Genomic DNA, 21,608 nt, shown 5'->3' with positions numbered 1-21,608 from the left:
GGGGCATGTTGCTAAAATATAGCAAAATTCATTTGTACAAACAGTGCAAAATCAATGAGAATAAGCTGAAAACAGATGTGTATGTGTGTATATATATCTCAAGACTGCTCACACCAGCTCTTGACTGATCCAGACAGTGATGGATTGGTCCAGCCACATAGAAAATCAATTATATTGTTCAGATTAGCAAGGCGTCCTGAATTAAAGATGAAAGAAAATGTATCAGCAAGGGCTCCAGGGTGTTGGGTCTTTGAGGAGCTCAGAGCCCTGAGAGCCAGGGAGCCAGGAGGAGTCCCTTCCAGAGCCTGAGGAAACGGGCCTGTGAGCGGATGTGCTGAGGGGAAATAAATCACACCAGTGTCACTGGGGGAGTTAAAAACGAGTCCTTTGCTGCTGCAGCTCCAGGAGCTCAGGGTCTCCAGTCACTGAGCTGGAGGCACTCTTCCAGGGCCAAAATCCTTATGCATCCATGGTGATGAAGTTCTCTTTATGAAGCTCTCCAGCTCTTCTTCAGGTGAGAGGAGGGGACCTGACTGTTGATACCTGTGCTGGAGTGTGTGGTGTTGCTGCACTGCAGTCATGTCACACCTCTGTGTCACTGTGCTGGGACCATCCAGGGCTGGTGGAAGGGGATTGACACTCCAAAGCTTGTGAGGTGGGCTTGGAGCTGCAACAGCCTCTGAAGCTTTTGGTTCTGCCTCCTGTACAAAAAAGGCTTGTGAAATGTGAGTACTGCCTTGTGTATCAGAGCCCTGTCTGCACAGGGGGGCAGCTCCATGTGGGGGGAGAGCTGTCTCCTGGACCTCTCTGGTGGGCGACATTCCTGATGTAGGATGGGCTTGTGCTGCTCTGTGATGGAAATTGGGAGTGATTTGCTTCTGATTGTGTTTGTAAGAATGGAGTAAGCCAAGTGAAGTGCTCTCTGCCCCATCAGGAATGGGGTGTGGATAGTTGGAGTGAGCTCCTGCACAGCTGCAGGAACCAGGGTGCTGGTTGCTGAAGTCTTGGGTCAGCAGGATGTAAGGGCTTGGACTGTCCGGGTTAACACCACTTTGCTTAGGGATTGGAGCCTGCAGATGCAAAGCTGGTCACTGCGTTGGCAGATTGGCGTCCCTCGGCCAGGCTGTGGTGCCACACAGTGAGTACCCACATTGTGCCTCAGCCCAGGTGAAGGCATCTGAGTAGGGATGTAGCTCTCAGGTCTGCAGGCATAGGCTGGGGGGGCAGAGGGATGCAAGCACCAAGGGTAAGGAGCTCCAGAGCCCTCTCTTCTTGGGGCTACAGCCAGCAACAGGCATTTCATGGCCCTGGACATTGTTGTCATGTCCACCATGTGACAAAGTGTTCCTGGGGCAACATGAGCCCCTGGCCACACAGAGCTCTGGGGATACAGGTGGGAGCTGGTAGGTTTGTCACAGCAATGGCATTTCAGGGCACTTTGTCACTGAGCACTCTGACATCTTCTGCTCTTGGCTGAGCTTTCCAGTACTCTGGAAGTGGCTGTATGATCTCTGAGATGAGATTCCTGGAGTCCCAGGTACTAAGTGTTGTCTGTATCTATATCTGTAAATCAGACTTCTAAGCTGTTTCCTTATGTTTTCTCATCAATAAAATCAGGGATAATTATATCTTGCGTATCTTCAGGGGTGTCATAAGGTTTAATTACTTTTGAGTTGCTTTGCAATTACCTTGGACAGCTGAATAGAAGCAGAGACTATACTTGGTATTTCTTTTGTTTTAATCCTCCCAGCTACCTTCCTTTCTTCTCAGCACAAGGCTTTGTGGATGTGTTTGCTATAATAGAAACCTTTTTTACTTAACAACAGACAACTGAGGCAATTAAAACAGTCAGAAGTGATTAATGTGATTTCACTGAGTGAAAGCTAAAGCAGCTCGCAATTAAATAATGGCAACCCTCGTGCTATCTCAGAGCAACAGATGGGGAATGATTTAAAAACACTATTGGATCAGACACTTCGCAACAGGGGCAGATTGGTAACAGTGTGTCAGAGCCAGAAATATGCTCCACCTTGAAGGGTGCGCTGATGAAATGATTAATTGATGGTAACATGCGACTTAGTTACGAGCGTGCGATGACAGACCTTCAGCTCTCGGGAACAAATGGACCTGTGATCGGATCATAATGGATTTAGGGGCTCTAGGTGGTGTGTTTGGAGAGCTGACAAGTCTCAGGGAGCGTGCTGGAAAGCTGGAATTGGGATGGTGCAGCTTTGCTTCCAGAACCTGAAGGATGAAGCGCTGGGAGTGCAGGGCATGAGGGGGGGGAATCCTCTGCAGGGTGCAGAGCACCAAGGGGTGCAGCACCAAGGGGTGCAGCACCAAGGGGTGCAGCTGTGTTTTTGCATGGAGATCATCACTGCTGACCCAGGATGATGCAGCCTGTGCTCTGCACTCCTCCGTGCACGACGTGTTGCTCTGCATCTGGCACTTCTGTAATAATTCCTGCTCATAGCAGTGGGAGAAAAGGAAAGGAAGGAATTTCTTTCCACTAGACTTGCTCTGCAAACTGTCCTTGTACCAGTATTGCTGTTCTGGTGAGCGATGTGATATTTAGTAGTGCCGTACGTTGCCAGTGCTGGTGCCACAGATGCTGCAGCCCAGTTTTTCCCAGACACTAAGAGAGAGTTGTGCCCACAAATGGGTCGTCTCTGACCTGTTTGCAGAGCTCCTCAGGAGGGCACTCCCTCTCGGCTTTTGGTCTAAATGAGCTCAATTAGTTGAAACAGTGAAGCTTTGTTAATTTGGGTTCTTGGGGCTGACGGGCTGGCTGGTGACAGAGGCCGCTGTGTCTCAGCAGCCTGCCCTGCACAAACGGCCGCGCGATGGAACGGGGGCAGTGCAGGGGGGAGGTGGGAGGTCTCCTCAGTTATACTGCAGTCATGTATAAATTGCATTTATTTTTAAGTCTCTGTATGCTTTGGGTGTGCACCATGCCAGGGCAGGAGGTGACGAGAGGTGCTGGTGGCACTAGAGCTCAGCCCTGTCCCTGCCGAGCCAGAGGGATGTGAAAGGAGAAACCATTCACATTGCTGTTAAATCCCTCTGGGAGCCCCTGTCTAAGCAAACCAGCTCCAGCCTCTGCTCGCAGCTCACAATTTGTAATCCACGAGAAGCTTGTGCTGTCGGGAAAATGAGTTACTTTGAGGCTGGGAGAATAAATATAAAAGCCAGGTTTCCTTCACCAGCTCTCACCCAGAGACTGGTCCTCACTGCAAAGCTGGTCCTCACTGAAGCTGCTGAAAGGCCCAGAATTAGAACAGATATTAAATAATGTAGAAGCTTTCATCGTAATGTATTAGATTTCAAAGGGCAGATATTAAGAGGGCATAATGTGCAGCTATTTCTGAATTGCTCGCCTCTTAAAGAGAGAAAGAGACTTTGTTTGCAAGAGATAAATGGGACACAAAATAGGTGGTTCAGATATAGCATCAGAGGTTCAAAGCTCATTCGTAATCATGCAGTTCAAGCACCTTCTTGACGTGTGCAGCACCTATATAGGAATTTTATGGAGGCAATGACTTCTAAGGCTTCGTGGAAGTTATCCAAGGGAAAATGTTAATGTGCTGGTAGAGACTCCATCTCAACTAGACATGAGGTCAATGGACCAAATGTGGGCTGATACATTTGCAGGGAGGCCTGGATAGATTTGGTTTCATGGGTCCCTGGTCGTCTGCTCCTCACCAGAGCAAACGGCTGCGGCTGCTGCTTGTAGCTGTGGTATTGGCCAGGCTGGTTCATCCTCAGGTTTAATTCTCACAGCATTTGTGTTGTTTTTATCTGATCCTGAGTGCTGCTAAGCACCCTTAATTCCAGCTTGAAGCTGAGAGGAGCTGAGAGTGCTGAGGCAGCTCCCCAGACTGAGTCCTTGGAGAAGGATGCTTGGCTCGGGTACAGAGTCAATTCCCTTATCCCTGCAGATTACACACTTGCTCCATCCACACTGTCCTTGTCCCCGAGCTGCGTGTGCTCTGGTGCCAGCCAGGAAAGCTGGGAGTCCTTCCTGACAGGACTGTGTTGTTGTCTTTGCAGATGACAGAGGGCCGGCACTGCCAGGTGCATCTCCTCGATGACAGGAACTTGGAGCTGCTGGTTCAGGTACAGACCTCGCTCTTTTGGGTACTAGAGTAAGTCACAGAAGTGCAATAAACAGGCATGCTCAGGCACATGGGACCTTCCTCAGACTTGGACTAGCAGGAGGGTTTCCCTGTCCATGGTGAACAAATATATCTGCCATCAGTTCTGCATTCAGTTTTTGCTTTCACCAAAATTCATAAAGTGTATTAAACACACCCCTTGTGGTGATGGTTTTTTTTTTTTTTGGTCATTTAGATGGGAAGAAAAGTCTGTGGGTCTGAGGATGTTTTATTCCCTAACAGAACCCAAAGCATGAGATTCTCAAATACAGAGTATTTTCTCAATTGAAAAATCTCTCCTGCTGTAAGTGCAGGAAAGCCTGGGCTGCTGCCTTCTCCCCTAAGAAAAGGAAAGCCTGTGCCCTTCAGCTTAATGTCATGGATTAAGTACAGAATTGCCTCTCCATGCTCCACACAGCTCCACAGAGACACTCTGAGTCTGATGGAGCCACTTCTGTATTGAATTGTCCAACAGGGTTTTAACGTGGCTATGTGTACTTAAATGTCAGTATTTGCAGAGAAAAATTTTATTTTACGTGAAAAGCCTGGACTGAAATGAATTTTATTCTTTCAATAGCCCAAACTTTTGTCTAGGGAGTTACTGGATCTGGTGGCCTCACACTTCAACCTGAAAGAAAAGGAGTATTTTGGGATAACCTTTATCGATGATACGTAAGTATGTTTGTTTATTTTAGACAGCTTTGTGATTATTGCAATGTGAAACCTTATCTCTCACAGCATGGCAGTTTGGTGTGATGGAAGAATGACTTTTTTGAAGAAAGATTTTCCTACCTTGTGCTTGGCTGAGGAAAGGGGAAGGCATGAAATAGAAAATATTTGGAAAATATCTTCTGGGCACAAACCAGAGAATACTTGCAAAATATTTTCCTGATGCTTTCACTTTTCATATTTGTCTCACAAGCTGAAAAAAATGATTCAGTGATAATTTCCCTTGTGAGCACCCTCAGCTTTCCTCCTCTTCACTTTTAGTAACAACAAAAAAGTTTTGCATTGATTTTTCAAAATGAATTGCTCCTCTTGCTTTGCACTTGAATTTCAAATGTCTTATTGAGTCTTTTAAACCCAAATTTCCCAAGCAGCAGCAAAATATGAGGTTGGTCCTTCCCATAAACAGCTTTCCTCTGACTGGGGCTGGGTGTGATGCTGGGCTCCAGAGTGCTGTGGGAGATCTGCTTCCATGGCATGAACCCAGAGTCAGCTGGGTTAATTGAAATCCCAGATGGTGTTTAGGCTCATCTGTCAGCGTGGCACTGAAACGTAGCTTCCCCACATCTGCTGGGTGCAGGACCAAAACCCACAGGCAGGAGTCTGCTCCCCAGGGCCAGTGTCTCCAGAGGAGTTACCTTCAGCTCCCCCCAAAAAAGCTGGAGCAGAGCTGATTGGGGCAGTGGGGACATGGAGTTGTGCACTAATAAATAAATAAACCTCTTCTTCTCTAATGGGAATAACATTAGTTCTTGCTCTCCATTGCTGCTTTTTCTGGAGTCCTGGATGAAAGCCTCCCCTAAAGATCATGTTAGAGCCATGTTTGGTGCCACCCTGCCAAGGCAGATCCCACGTGCAGGTGCAGGACTGGCCCTGAGGACAGGGCTGGTGTTCCTGGAGCTGGTGGGAGCCACTCGCTCTGGGCCCCTGACCCCACACTGTGTTATTTTTACCAGCCACTCTCATCTTGAGCTATCTCTGGAATATTTTTGCCACATTCTTGTCCCTTCACTTCTTGGAAAATACTTTCTTCCAGATCTTCTGTAAATCCCTTGAGGATGCTGTTGGCACTTGGCTTATTTTTTCCCCTGGAAGAACTGCCATGAAATTTTTCTAAAAGTTTTTTGGTTGCTGGCACTCCTTCCCAGTGAGCTTTAAAGTGCTGCCCAGGGCATTACCTAAAAGCTGTTGGCTTCCCCAGAAACACCAGTGGGATTCCAGAGCCTGCCTTGGGTGTATGGCACAGGGCTGGGTGCTTGGAAGGGAGCATGTGGCCTCTGGAGGGCACCCATAGCCAGCCTTTTGGGGCAGCCACAGGTTTCTGTGCTCCCCAGAGTCCTCAGGGAGGTTATTGGGGTTTGAATCACAGTCTGGTTTGAGGTGGAAGGGACCTTAAAGCTCATCTTGTTCCAGTCCTGCCATGGGCAGGGACACCTTCCACTTGACGAGGTTGTTCCAAGCCCCGTCCAACCTGGTCTTGAACACTTCTAAGGATGGGGCAACCACAGCTTGGCAATGCCTTTGGGGGATTTTTTGTTTTCTTTCTGGCTGATTCCCATTTCAATCAGAGAAGCCACTGCAAAGAGAACTGCCTGGTTTAAGGAGTGTGCCTCTGGTAAACTCCTCTGCCCTGAAACAGGGGTTTGTTGTGCCGGGGCAGGGGCAGAATAGGAGGAGGTGGGGATGGAACTGCAGAGCTGAGCCATCTCCATGCAGCAGAAGGATCAGACCCATTTCTGCCACTAGATGTAGAAAGTCAGTGGAAGTCACTGAGAGTCAAAGAGCATTCGTGAACAAAAGTGAATTGTATAAAATCTGAAAATTAGGAGGAAAAAAAAGGAAATAATTTAATGACATGTTTGTCTTCTTTGGAGGTGAATCTTGAACTTTTTAAAGTAACACTTGGAGTAAACATGAGCAGTAAGAACCCATTTCTGTATTTCACCAATCCCAGTTTTTCACCTTCTCCCCAACCTGTTTCCACAGAGGTCAGAGTGTCTGGCTGCAGCTGGATCATCGTGTCCTGGACCATGACTTGCCCAAGAAACCGGGGCCGGCAACTTTGTATTTTGCTGTTAGGTGAGTAATTGTTTCCACCAAGAAAACATTACCACTTGGGTTTATTTATCACCAGGGGCTTTTGTTTAAAAGAACTGATTACAGATTTGATAAAGGAAATAAATGTCAAAGCAAAGTGTTATTTTTAGAAGGAGATTAGGTCCTGGATAAGTGCTGTTCTCTTTTGTATTTAACTATTAAATAAAGTAGGTTGGAACCTGCTACTTTTTAAACTGTTACTAGGACATTATTACAAGAGTTTTATTGGGGTTTTTTGGTGGTTTTTTTGTTTGGGTTTTTTTTTTTTTTTTGTTGTTGTTGGTTTTGTTTTGTTGACAATCTCATATTTTAAATATCTTCTTTGCTTGACTTGTCTTTAAGTGTGCTAAATTGTAATACAGTTTATTTAAACAATCATACTTAGTTTTTTCCTTCTATTTACTTAGGGGTTGTCTGTACTTGAAAGGGATTGCTGATGGCTCTTTGCTTTCACAGCTTAACCAGTCCTCAGGAGAGAATGAAATCCCTGACAAAATGATGATTTTGGCCAATGTAATTGCATTACTTTAGGGCTGTTGCTGGCAAAGCTCTGCTGGTTAAGGGCCTGAAAAAAAACATGTCCTATGAAACAGAGCTGTGCAGGCAGAAAAGAATCATGTTCTTAATATTGTTGGAGTTTTTGGTTTTCCTTATAGTCTATGAGGAAAATGAGAGCAGACTGACCTCATTTGCTTTGCAGATCTCGGTAAATTTATGCCTTGTGTGCTTAATTATGTGAAGCACTTCCAAGGCAGAGCCTCTTGTGTAGCTGGGTCGATTGGCACCGTTGTCTCATCACATCCCCCATGCCCTGGTCATCGAGGGAACAGGGCAAACAAGTGGCACTTTGTTTTGGCTGAATACGTGCTGATTTGTGATGGCATTCAGAGCTCCTCTTCCCCTCCACACTTTCTGATAGGAAAGAAAAAAAAATCGCAAACATTTTAAAAGAGGTGAAGGGCTCTTCACAATATTCACTGTTTGATGAGGATCTGGGAGGCTAAAGCCTCTGGCTGCCCAAGAGAGCTGTGAAGGCAATCCTGTGACCTAAGCACTTCTTGGTTTGGGATTCATGCTGTTGGCTGGTGGAGTTCATTTTGGCCCTCTCTATTGCAAGATGGTCCTCGACAGGACAGGGTGTGCAGGGACCTGGGCAAGAGTTCACGTGTGAGGAGTGGGCTTGGAAAGATCAACTTCCAGAAGCTAAATTTTAAGCTTGACTACTCTGGGGTCATGAGATACAAACCAAGCAATTAGGACCCGAGGAGGTGGGTGGTGAGTGAGATGCAGAGCAGGAGAAGGGGGAGCATATAGAAATAATTAGTACTACAGAAACTGTCTGATCAGTAGAAAATTGATATTCCAGCAGAAAAGCCACTTCAAAACCTGCAGCTCTCTGCTCTATTACAACTTTTTGGTTAAGGAAGCAACTCCAGGCCTTTGCTCCTCAGCAAAGGCTCTGGGTGGTTAGTTCAGACACTTATCTTGTGTGAACACATTTACCTTGTCATAGCCTATTCCTTAATTAAACTCCCATGAGAGCAGCTGAAAGTACACACTTACAGCTGAATGTGCCCATGTCTTGAGCGGAAAAGCAAGGCTGGGTGTGGGATGAATGGCATGGAGGGTGTGGGCAGAAGCCCCAAAACTTGGCACACGTTCCCTGGACTGGATCGGCTCCAGCCCTGCACGACGTGACCCCAGTGGGTGCTGCTGCAGGGACAGGGTGTCCTCCTGTGCCATGTCTGAAATCGGCTCAACCATGAGTAGAATAAATACTGAATACTGCTTCAGTTTGAGACACAACTGTCTCAAATGTAATGAGGCAGGGCACTGAGCTGCTGTTCTCCTGACCGGTGGCAAATGTGCAGCAGCATCAGTTCCTAGCATCTTTTGACACTGCACTGGACAGTTTCCAGTAGCATAACTGGAAATAGGGGAATCCCCAGATTCCTGGTTATGACCCTATTTTTCTTCATCACTTCTCATCCCTGAGCTTTTGCTGTTTCATAAGGAACTATGTGATAATCCTTTGAGGCTTTTAATTATTGTCAGCTGGCAGAAACTCAGTCCAGTCACGGAAGCTGTCCTATGGTACACACAGCTGAAGGGCTCTGTAATGCAGATGTAGGACTTACAGAAGCGTCATTCTAGTTTCAAGGATGCTGACAGCTTTGGAAATAAAAGCAGGACGTACGCTTTATGGTGTTCCCAAACATGCCTGTCATCCCCTGAACATCCTTATCTCTGTGGTCCAGTGTTCCCCATCTGTACTGGGGTGATAAGAATGTACAGCTTTGTACCATGGAGGAAATAGAGCACAGGGACATGGCTGGGGCAGGGGGCAGTGCCCCCCACAGCCCTCTTCCTAAATCCATAGATCCTACAGGCTCCTGCTCTGTACCAGCAGTGACTGGGAGCTGCCTCTCTTCAGAGCCAGGGGTACTGTCCTGCTTCTGAGGGTAAATCAGCCATGTCTGACTCTGTTTGAAAGAAACTGCAAGTGCAAATGAGGTCGTTAGTTGAGGAAAATCAGTTCTGGTGCAGTGAAGGGAGAGAGGCTTTAGCAGGCTGAGGAAGGTCCACACTGTGAAGGGCTGGTCTGGCAGCAGGATGGGAAAGGATGAAGGGTGAGGATCCTGCCCTCTGCTCTGCATTTCTGGAGAGGAACACTCAAGGGTGTTTAAAGTAAAATTTAGCAAAGCTATTGGAAAAAAATATATCAGGTGTGATCAAGAGAGGGTGGAAATACCTGAGGCTCCAAGAGTCCACGTGGAAAGGTGAGTCATGGAAAGGTAAAGTAGCCTTTCAAATGTCTGAGGCAGGCTGCTGGCCTCAGGTCTGCCCCTTGGACAGGCTGCATGCCTGTAAAATGGGTAAATTATCTTCAGAGGCATTCTGGAAAGTGCTTTAAAATTAATTAGATGGAACATGTTGTAGGAATGTGAAACATTAAAACAATTACTATTGTATCACTCTTCTCAAGCCACAGCATAAATAGTGCAAACATTCCTAACACATGTGGCAGGTCCCAGCTTCACTGCTCCCTACCACATGCTCCGTGCTGCTGCTGTGGGCTTCTTCCATTGTCTTGCAAATCATCCATGGGAGGAGATCAATGGCTGGAGCCTGAGGCTGTGAGGAGCCTTAAGAGCACCACGGGGCTGCAGGAGGGTTTGACCTGCTTCTGATTCACACAGTGGGCTGTGTGCCCTGTGTTGGCCATCCAACCCTCCTGCTATCAAGGGCAAGGCATTGAAAAGCCCTGGGGTGGAGGATTGACAGGACCACCTTCACACAAATTTGTCTCTCTTTAAACTGACTTGGCAGTTCCATGCTCCTCAAATTGTAGATGTGTTTTCTCTGCACCATTTAATGCACCTCAGCACTGCTGGGTTTGATGCCCCGAGTGAGTCACAGAAGCAGGTTGTGTGTAATTTTGCCAGCAGCAAAATAGGTGATGTTTGGTGTAGCTCTGTAACAAATTGGGGACCCATTTGCCAACCTAGGCTAGGCCAGAGTAACCAGCAATTTGGTTGGGATCACTTTGGTTTGTGCTTCTGTGATTGACCCATGACCCTGGAAAGAGGAGGCGGTGGCTGGGAGGAGGGCAGTGAGCACCAAGGCAGTGAGTGCTGTGCAGAGCAGTGTCTTTAAGGCTGAGCCAGTTGCAGCCCTTCCATGTAAGCCCCTGGTTTTGGGGCTCCCATTGCCAGTAGGATGGATCAAGCTGACCCAAAAGCGTTCCTCGTGATTTTTTTTCTTTTCCCTGCTTGCTTGGAGCAAGGTTAATGGTTCTCATTAACATCTCTGCTCTCTCCTCCTGAAAGGAAGATGGTCCTGCAAGGCTGCCAGCCCTTCTCCTCCAGCAAAGTGCTGGGCTGGCTTTCCCACCTGCAGCACCTCGTTTGGAGTTAATCTTTTTCACTGCTGTGACTTTATCTGCATAGGAGGGATGGGCTTTGCTCCTTTAGCGTTCGACAGAGCTCTCATCTCATTTGGAAAGTCATCAGATATCCAGGATCTATTGAACCAGGAGTTGCTGTTCCCTGTGTGCTGTCAGCCTGTGATTTTCTGCTGTTCTCTCCTAACAGGCCGGAAATTAAGTGCAGTAGCTCATAGTTCCTCTGTGCTATTTTATTGCTAGAGAACAAAACACTGAGGAAATAAAGTGACTTGGGAGGAAGATGAAACCTATTCAAGAAAGCAACTGAGAGTTGGTTTCTTTTTTGTTTTGTTTTTAATTTTCAGGTTCTACATCGAAAGCATTTCCTTTCTCAAGGACAAAACTACAGTAGAGCTGTTTTTTCTGAATGCCAAGTCATGTGTACACCAGGTAAGGCTGAGTGTCCTTCAGAGCTCCTTGTTGTGCGTCTCCCTTTCATTGCTCCTCCACCACCTACACTTGGTAGGAACTGTGTTTGATTTATAGATCTTACTGAAGTATTAAGATAGTGTGCTGACTCTCCTCCTTCACTTAAACACTGATTCAAGCAAATGGATAAGGATGATGATGGCTTCCTAGTCCTGTTTTCACGGCCCCACTCTTTGCTCACTGCATTAGAATGAGTCTTAAACACTCAAAAAATTTTTAAGTTGCTTGAAATCTGAGTTGTAACTTTGCAGGTAGGCTCTGCTCAGTGGCACATCCTCCTACAGCCTGCATAGCAAACACTCAAGTCAAGCATCTCTCTACTGATCTAGAGTCAAACTTGTCTTAAGAAGAAAAAACCCATGAGGAATGTCCTATGTTGTGGATTTGGTCCCTTATTTCCTGCCTTAATTCAGTTAGGTAATAAAGTAATAGTAAATCCTGTGAAGTAGCAATCACAACTAGTTATTAAAATACTTTCTGTATTTACGCTCTGGTTAAGAATCTTCCCCTGTTTCTTAAAATGTTCAAATTGGTAAAAAAGATATTTTTATAAGTTACCTCATGATATGGCAAGCAAAATCTTAAAAAATAAGGTTGATTTGCTGCGGATACATCTTGGTCTGAAAAAAGAGTGGTGTGGCAGCCACCTTTGCCATGCCCCTACAGCTGCAGTTCAGTGAACTTTACTCCATGATTTTTCGGTTAATGTCAAACTCAAGCATCTGGTGCCCTTCTTTTTTTTTTTTTTTTTTTCACTCATGGTTCAATCAGTCTAAAAGTGTCACTTGGTTCTTACAGCCTTTCCTTGGAAAGCAATCCTGTATCACTGGCTGTGGTGGAGCTCGATGTAGCCAGCCAAAGTTTTCACCTTTAATATGCTTCATATTTTATAGGATTCTTATTCAGTATCCAGTATTTATTATTTTATGGTGGGGCCAGAAACCTGATGTGAAAGTGGTTAATGGCAAAGTTGTGACTGTGCTTTGTACAGGAATTGCTTTCTGGAAGAGTGGAGGAAATTGGTGCCTTTTTACAACATGCTAAAGTTTTAAAGATGCTCCAAGAACTTGGGGCCTCACTGGTTAAGGTTATTAAAAAGCAAATTTCCACTTGACATATCTGCCACTTAAAATGAAGGGTTTTGGCAACTCGTAGGCATCCTTTCAGGGAAAACTGGGGAAGTTTAACTAGACAGACAGCACAAATGATTCTGGAATTGGAAAATGGCTCTGGTTTGGGGATAGAATGTGAAAAATTCCATTGCTGTTGAATACCAATACTGCATTTAATATTGAAAAATATTAAGTGTTTATGTGTATACATAAAGCATAAGAGAGAGCAAAGGAGAAGAGAAGCATTAAAAAAATTGCTCTCACTGCTCATAGACAAGTATGTCATCAAACCAATGAGGAATCACTTTGGGGATGGGTAAATATGATTATTCAGGCAGCATAACCTCATATCACTGCACTGAAATGCTGATAGCACCTGAAGCACTGATGGTGCACTGAGTAAGGCAGTCAGCAGACTGTGCCTCATCCAGTGGAGTTCATGGCTTTGGGATCTGGGAGTGGTTTGAAGGAAGTCTGGCTCATATTTCCCCCCATGGCTTGCAAGGTACATGCTCTAATTGTAGCAACCCTAAGTGTGGCTTCCCCATTCCTGCAAGCAAAACTGCCCGAAACAGGGTTTACTCTTGTGTCCAGTTTCTGTGGGCAGTGTAGGGATGAGGAGCATCACTTCCTCCTGAGAGAAGGAGCTCTGTGGGCAGTGCCAGGTGACTCAGCACGTAGGGAAAACTGGGAGCCCTGGCTGTGCCTGCAGTCCTCTGTGCTGGGTGGCTGTGCTTAAGCCTGTGGCTCCTTCAGCAGAATCCAGTTTGTCTACTTCCAAGATACACTTGGTCCAGTGGCTTTTAACCTTCAAATTAGATCTCGTAAAGATATTCTATCCTACTTGTCAAACTTACCGTCAGTCTCTAGGTTTCAAGTAGTGCATGAAGAGCACATGGGAGCAGTCCTCATCCTTAAGCCATGGCATGTGGGCAAGAGGATACACAAAGGCCCCTCAGATGTGCTTGCACAGTGTGTCCTCTCCTGTGGTGCTGCCAACTCCCTTGTGCTGCAGGGAAGGAGCCCCAGGATGAGCAGTGTCCGAATATGAGCAGATCCCCAGCTCCGTGGAGCCGGTGGCTGATGCTCACTGATGACAGCAAGGAATGTTCCCTGGCATTTCTCAGTCATTAGTCCAGCTCCATGAGGTTAGACCTGCCTCAGCTTGGCTTTATTTTTTTTTTTTCCCCTCCCTCTCCTTTCCTTGCTGCATTCATGGAGTGAGGAAACCCCAGAGTGTCAAAAAGCAGGAATCCACACCCAGCCCTGTGCTCCCCAGTTTACTGGCAGTGCTGGAGGATGCCCTGCCAGGGCAATATCCTAACCTGGATCTCTGCACAAAGCCTCTGCTCCGTGTGGGCCAGGAATGTGGCTCAGGATAGATGCTGCAATACCTGGGGTGTGCTAAGACCTGTGTGGATAAGATTGCTTAAAAGTCAGTCATGTTTTCTGCTTTCACAAAGGTGTTTCCAAAGTTTTCACAGCAGCTTTCTCCCATAGGGGAAGCCCAAATCCAGGGTGGTGCAAATGCCTGGTGCTTGAGTGCTCTTCTGACATTCCTGAGTGCTGGCATGTGTTGACAGCACAGCAGTGTGTGGGTACCTGTGCTTCCATGGCTTCTGTGCTTTAAAGGACAATGATGTTTTTCTGAGCAGAGGGGGGGCAGGGTGATGATGCCCTGCATGTGACATGGGCATCATGTCAGTGCTCCTGCTGGCACACAGGACACACCCAGGAGAGCCAGATGAAGGCTTGGGAGAGCACAGCCAGCATGCTGGTGAAGCTCCATGCCAGTCCCTCCTGTGGAGGGGATTTATCCATGGCTTACAAGGTGTGAAATCCTGTAAGTGGCTGTATCTAATCAAAGAGAATGGCATCTCCCTACTGGAAGCTGGGCATCTCTGGGGTTAGGCTGGAGCTGCTGGGCAGTGTGTGCTGGCCATCTTGCCCCAGATGACTCCAGAGAGGTTTTGCTCCCAGATGAATACAAATTCAGAATACATAGTATACCATATTAACAGTATTATCAATTATATAATATATTACAAAATATGAATAAAAATCTGCATGACAGTTCTGACAAGGGTGAAAGCCACAGTGCACAGCCACACTCCTCTTCCTCACCTTTCAACCCCACATTCCTTCTTGCAAATCTCTCTGCTCCTTTCTGCGAATCAGGTACTGCTTTACTCTGCCAGGACTTGAAGGAATCTGGGACTTGTGCATTTTGCAATCTCTGTAGACATTTTGGCAAGGAAGGGACAAGATAGACAATAAAATCTCAGCTGCCAAAAATGTATTTCTTTCTACTCCCCACCCACTCCTCCACCTCCGTGCTCTTCCATACAGTCAAAGCTCCTTTGTGCCTCTGGGACCTTTGCTGGCACGTGCCAGGTTTGTGCATCCTCTGTGACCTGTGCTGTTCTCAGTGTGGTCTCCTCAGCCTGCAAGCAGCTGAGGAGCCGAGGGAGACCCCTGTGCTGAAGGCACAAGAGGGCTGAGACCTCATTTTTACTTTTGTGAAGTCTCCTTGTGTGTGAACTGAATGCAGCACTTGCTGTTGCACTTGCAGAGCACCCGGTGCCTCCTCACCACTGGTGCGTGCACAGACTTGGCCTGCAGCCAACACAGCAAATGCTACCACAGCTCTTGCCCTGCCTTCTTTTATATTGAGCTGCCCATTTTTTTTCCCCTGGTCTGGTGCTGCAGTCCCCCAGGCTCTCTGTCCTGTGTGGTCCAGCCAGCTGCCTGCTCCTGCTCTCCAGCATCCGTGCTCAGGAGTGCCAGGAAAAGCCTGGGCCACCGAGCAGGAGGTGGGAGCTGGTGAAAATTAGATCTCCAGGTCTGTGGAAGGGCCTCCCAGTGACTTAGTTAAAAACTCATTTGTCAGGTGTATTTTGGGAGAAGGCAAAGGCTAGAAGTAAGCTTTGTGTGCGTCTGGGCTCTGTTTTCTTACACGCCTCTCTTTTCCAAGCCTTTGAAAACCACTGCCCAAAAACCTTCAGTGGTGACAACTTCAACTGAAAAGCTTTCTCCTCTGTCACTGGCTTTAAGAAGCTGGGTTAAGATTTATAGCTATCTGAAATCTACTGTACAGCTGGAATTTAAAGGAGTGAAAGCCTGGCGCTTGGTTCCATGTGAAATGGGTATCTCAGAATGGATGTGTTTGCACAGGGAGCTTTGTAATGTGTTCAGTGTGTTATTGCACAGCCCATGACCATAGCTGGGATACTTTAAAGGAGGTGGGTCAGAACTGGTCACGCACATGTTGATGATAAATTTGGAAAGATAAATTAGCCTTTTCTTCTTTTGAAACAGCCAAGTTTGGAAAAATAACACCCTACTTGGCCAGCGAAGCACTGTCAAGTTTATTATGCATTAGAGCTAACCTCCTTATAGCTCTGCAGCCATACAGTTGACTCCTTGCCAGTCCTTAAAATATGTTCTGTAAACGAAGATCTTGGTCAAGTTGGCTATGTTCCCCTTTTCCTCTGTATGTCTGGGTGTTGGGGGGTTTATTTAATTTCCCCTTTGTTTCAAGGACTTGTAAGAATGGCTTTGGAAAAAAAAAAAAAAAAAGAGAAACGTTAAAGGAAATGGAAGTTTGGAAGTTTTCGGAGGAGTCTGTAAATGTGATAGCTCCATGAACAGCAATGCTTGTGAGCACTTGGCAGCCTGAAGACCAGTGCTTACCAAGAAGAGCTGTTGAAACAGACCCCTGGTGTGAGCATAAAGTCTGGCTGGTTTCCAGCTCGTGGGGAGCAAAGTGGTCATATATCAGAGAGCTCTCGAAAGTTTTATAACAGATATTTCCTAATTCTCCCCCATCTCATGGGAGAGGGGAATGTTCCCATTCAGCCCTGTAACATGGTGTAGTCTGATCCTAGCCAAGGCTATTAAATAGGTGCTGTCCATTGCCTGAATTTGCTGTTCAGCACATGTAAAGCCCAGGATGAGGTTCAGCAGGACCAGTTGGCTTCTGCTCCTTCAGGGCTGTCATCTCCCATGGATGCTGGCATGGCAGCCACCTCCTTGGCCCAACCTCCCCAGCAGCTTGTCAGCAGATGAGAAAGATGGAGCGTGGTTGTGCCTGTGTACAGAATGTGACAGGAGGAGGAGGCAGGACCCCATGCTGATGTGAACTGGCAGATCTCCATGGAACTCCCCACTCATTACCCCAAGAGACCTCACATGAGGCTGTGCTGGTGGCTCGGGGAGGGACTTGGCTGTGGTGTGGGTACAGTGAAGGGACTCCTCTGAGAGGGGCTGAGGTTGGTCCAAGGCCATCTGCTGTAAAGGGTGATGGTGTCCCAGGGACCTGTGAGGCTCTTGTTGAGGGAGGTGTATGTTGTGTCCCAGCTGGCCCATTGCATATGAAGATTCAGTTGGTTTGCAGCCAAGGTTTTGTACCTCATGTCTCTTATGTAGTCACCTCCTCCTGGGTCTAACTACTGGGTTAATTGCCATGGAAAGTTCTGCACCTTTGATCTCTTGGCCACAGTCTAAAGATACTGTGACAGCTCAGCCAGTTCTGTTTTGGTGTGTGTTGGAGTAGGAAAGCAAAAGACTGTGATTAAATGTTAAGTCTAATGACACTTGCTATATCCCCTGGCTGGCAAACAGGGAAGTCTTTATGTCTTTCCCCATTCTCTGCTTTTACTCTTATATTAATGAAAAAAAGTGGCAGTAAATGTGTTCCTGTTGCACTGAACTGTGCAGACAACTCTCGAAGTAGCTGCTGCTGTCTCTGGAGTTTCACCTAAGTGTTGGCTGAGGCACAAAAGGCAAAGGGAGATGGATGAGATGGCTGGCAGAGACAGCAAAATAAAGGGTGTAACTGAGAAACCTGAAGCTGCTCCTCACCATGAGGCACTAACAGCTATTTTTTTGGGGGGAAAGGGGGTTGGCCCAAGCCTCTGAGTTGGGAAGCAGCAGGTCCTGCCAGGAAAGAGCTGTGTCAGTCACTGCACATGAGCTGAGCTGCATTCGGTCTCAGGCTGCACTCATTTGTTTTGGGTAGGAAGGGCTGTGGGATTCCATGGATGAAATTCAGACATCATGGACCATCTAAATGCTGTGAAGCAGCTGTGAAGCCTCCTGAGCCACCCAGGCTGCAGTGTCCATAGGGGAAATGCAGCACAAGTGGAAATCTGAAGTGCCCTTCAGGCTTCAATTTGCTCCTGTAACAGCTCATATTCCACATCTCCTGCTGGTTTAGTGCTTTGCTTTACTTCCCTATGGGTTTGGAGCCAGACGCTTTCTTTGCTGTGCTTTTTCTCAGCCCGGTGTTTTTGCTCTTGGGAAATGAGTCCCAGTTAAGATGCTCAGCAAAGCTTGGAGGAGGGAATGGGTTGTGAACAGCAGGTGACACCACCAGGACTGAGACGTAGGTGTGAATGCCAGTAATTAGGACAGGCACTTTAAGGTTGGAGGTTATCCCTGTGCAGCCAGTGTTTGTCTCTGTATGGTAATTACCCAGCACAGCCACTCTGACAGGGCGAGTTGTTGGATCTGCCTGACCTAGTTCCTCCTGAGCTGCTCGGCTTGTGCCGTGTAACAGGTTGTGGCCAACACCCACTCCCCGCTCCAGCCTGTCAAAAAAAACCTTAAACACCGAACAGCTGCTAAGCTTCCTGTACTGCTGGGACCTGCCCTCCCATCCTCTGGCTGCCAGCACACACAGGGATACTGGATGCCTGCTGGGAGGTCGCCACCGTGCTGGGTAAGGGCACGGGGTACTGGCATCGCTTTGTTCACTTGTGCTGGGTCCACACCCAGCTAATTGCCTCCCTCCATTTGAACACCTCCTTGCAGACGTTTGGGTCCTTTCTTTTCCCTCTAATTGCACCCTTCTTTCAGCTTTTTTTTAAATCACCTCCCAGTAATCACAGGTAATTGTATTCAATATTGTGGCTGTCTCGAGGCTATTCAATCATAGTACGTGCATATTTGGGGGTGTCTTTGGTTAATAGAAATTTTTAAAGGGATTGGTTTGAGGGAACAGGTGTGTTGGTATCTCAGTTCTCAAATCTTCCTGTGAAATGTTTTTGTTGTCACTCTTTTAACCTGTGGAGGTTATGTGTGGAGGTCTGAATAAACCACATCCACTTTCACTTCTTGCTCTGGCTGTAAAGAGTTAAAGTTGACAGTTCCTGTGTGTTGCTTATTTTTTTAAATCTGCTTTAATCTGAGTTTAAAGCCTAAAGATTTGCTTAGCACAGTTAATGCTCATCTGACTATCATCACTCTTGATCTGAGTTTTCATCAGGATTTCAGACTTGTATCTCTATGGCAGTAAATTCTAGTGTTGTTGCTGTGTGTAATGAGGGTTCACTGCTCTATTCATGACCAAGCTTGTGATTTTTATCACATTCTAAGTCTGTGTCTGTGCAGCAAAAGACTTGAGCTCCTCTCTGAACTGGGGACTAAATTCTGCCTGTGGACCCTGAAGGGTGAGTTGGTCTTTACCAGCTGCTGAGATAGTGACCTACTCCTGCTCTACAGTAATTGCCACCCAGTTTGGACACCTGCTACAACCTTTTATTATTCTGCTGTTTGTCAGCATGACAAAAGCCACCACCTGAATCTGCTGGACCAAATGCAGTGTTTAGATAAGCCAGTGGCTTTTTGGAGAAGCTACACAGGGGGCTGAATCTGTCTCTCTGGTTAAAATGATTGGTCCCTGTGCAAACTCTAATTGAAAAATATCAGTTTCATCCCCTCCCTGGAGCTGCACCCGCTAGTCTGTTTAAACTTCTTTACATCTCAAATGTAGAAGACTCAGATTCCATTATCTGAATTACATGCATCTACTTAACCTCATGCTAGTGACCTTGTTCCCACTTGGGATAAATCTAGGAAAACCTTCCATCTTCAGTCTTGACACACAGCCATGGGAGCACTCACTGCCCAGGCTCTCAGGGCCCCCCCACTTGCTCACTGAAGTCTCTGCTTGAATTACCCTGGTGATTGCAGGGATTGCAAATGAATCTTCTTACAGCCGTTTTCCTCATCTATTTTTGAAATCTGACCTTGCTGATAAAGCGATACTAAAACAGAAACCCCCATCTGCCAGCCTCCAGGCTGGAGGATGATTATAAAATCAAAATATTGCCTGAGTGGGAAGAGTCATGGTCCTGCACTGCAGAGTGACATGTATAGCTGCATGGATTTGTGTCAAGCCAAGGGCTGTCCAAACTCTGTGAGAGCCCAGGGCAGGGCTGGATTACATTAAAGCAATGGCCAATTGGGGAGGCAGATGGCAAATAACGTTATGTTATGATGAAAAATAATTCCAGGCTCAGAGGGAATTGTCCAAGAGACTGTCACTTGTAAAGCATTAGTCTGTCAGATAAAGGCTGAGCTGGGCTTTGGATCCTTTGCTTCAAATCCTTGCTCTGCTACTTAGCTACTGTGGGACTTCAGGGCAATCCCTTCATCTCCCTGCATCCTTTCTTCTGTGATTTTTAGCCCCTTCAAAGGGCAGGTGTTCTCCTTATTGCTCTTTGGGGTTTTTTTTGGCACTGAGCCTCACTCAAGAGTGGCCCCAGTCTCCAGCCACTATTATGATGTGGTGATACAGGATAACAATTAGAGCTGGTCCACCCTGTTCTGAGGTTTGCAACAGCTGGAGAGACATGGTGGCAGCCCTGCACCTGGGGCATCCTGTTTGTCCCCTTTGCTTGGTCAAGACACCTGCAGCATCCTTGAAAGAGGTCACGTTAGGGAGGACCCACTTACCTGTTCACTCCTCTACAGCTTCTGAGCAAATGCCTTCAAAACTGCTTTGGCACAACAAATCCCTCACTCTGAAAGCAAAGACTGAAACTTCACCACCTGGAAAAGTCAATCCCCCTTCAGCCTCCCTTTGGTCTCCTAAAACCCTGCATGAAGTGGTTTGTGGGATCACTGTAACACTTCTAGCAATGCCATAGCAGCCAGTAAAGTGACCAGAGTTTCTTAACCCTGGTATCTAGGAACGAGTAAAGAGCAGCCTCGTAATTACTATTGCTAATTAGATAATGGCTGTGAGGTGCTTTGAAGATGAAAAGTAAGGAGGTGCTTGGTTATTAAGTCCCAAACACCCCAGCAAGGCCAGCAGGAGCTATTGCTGTGGGTCAGCAGGGACTCACTGCTGCAGCAGCTCGTCGAGTGCCGCCAAGTTTATCTGGGAGCCAGCAACAAATCGGAGAGGGCTTTGGAGAGTTAAATCTCCTTGAGTTTCTTGTAGGCTTAGAATGTGATGAGCCACCTGTAGCTGATTCTGCCTTGGGGCAGGGAGATGGTCTTGATCAGCTTTTAAGGTCCCTTCTGGTCCTGTTTTCCCTGATTTTGTGGTTCCACAGACAGCTTTACTGAGCCAGATCCCATCTTTCCTGCTGAGCTGAGGTTCCCTGTGATGGCATTTTCTCATGTCTGAGTTCCCTGCCTGCTGGTGCAGGAGCACACGGTGCCTGAATGACCTGATCTCCTGTAATCCTCCCCCCACCATAGTTGGCTTCAGAGGCTGTTTGAGGAGAAGCTTTAAAAAAGCCAGCTCAGATGTGCATGACAAAGACTAACCTGATGCAGACCTGGAAGTAGCAAAGTGCCTTAAAATTACACCTATGTGAAGAGATCTTGCCTCTTTTCTTAAACATCAACATGAAAGAGATCTGAAGGAAGGATGAACTTCAAACTATTCCTTTTTCTCTTAACTTGTGATGTGCCCCTCCTTCTCTTCTAATACAATATGTCTGGGAATGCTTTGCAGGCTACTCCTGCATAGCTGTTGCCACACCTGTTGGGAAGGGGAAATTGCTCTTGGTCTGCCTGTCGGAGAAGCCTGGGGGAGCACTGCTGCTGGAATGTTTTATTGACAAAGCTGGCAAAAAAACTTCCTTTCCATGAAAATTGAATTATTTGTTTGTTCACTCTTGAATTTAGTCTCTGTGGGCCAGACCTGCAGCTGTGGTAAATTAGCTCAGCTCCAGATGTGCCCTAATATATTTTGAGATGTCATTTCATGTATCTGTATGTAATTCTGTAGATCTTCCTGCTACCCTGGTTTTGGCATTATTTCAGCTTTCAGTCTGCTTTGTCTCCTCATACAGCAAATGGATCCTGGGGACAAAGGATGTGTTGGGATCTCAGTGGCAGGAGACA

The 21,608-nt window shown here is 46.8% G+C and overlaps 1 protein-coding gene across 3 annotated transcripts in view; it reads left to right on the top strand.

Annotated features, from left to right (window-relative positions):
- The window catches only part of FRMD4B (FERM domain containing 4B), an 82,028-nt gene that overhangs the window by 17,052 nt on the left and 43,368 nt on the right, over positions 1-21,608 (top strand). For 2 of the 3 annotated variants that reach the window (XM_017835154.1, XM_017835155.1), the window contains exons 2-5: positions 4,051-4,116; positions 4,732-4,826; positions 6,867-6,959; positions 11,229-11,313. In XM_017835154.1, coding sequence (XP_017690643.1) covers positions 4,051-4,116; positions 4,732-4,826; positions 6,867-6,959; positions 11,229-11,313 — 339 coding nt within the window. Of the gene's footprint in view, positions 1-4,050; positions 4,117-4,731; positions 4,827-6,866; positions 6,960-11,228; positions 11,314-21,608 lie in introns of those variants that run through there. The other variant, XM_017835156.1, reaches the window with a different exon arrangement.

The sequence above is a fragment of the Lepidothrix coronata genome, unplaced genomic scaffold (assembly GCF_001604755.1).
Source record: "Lepidothrix coronata isolate B3197 unplaced genomic scaffold, Lepidothrix_coronata-1.0 Scaffold249, whole genome shotgun sequence".
NCBI classification, from domain to species: Eukaryota; Metazoa; Chordata; class Aves; order Passeriformes; family Pipridae; genus Lepidothrix; species Lepidothrix coronata.
Note: the sequence above shows the minus strand (reverse complement) of the source record. Positions and strands in the feature narration are given on the sequence as shown.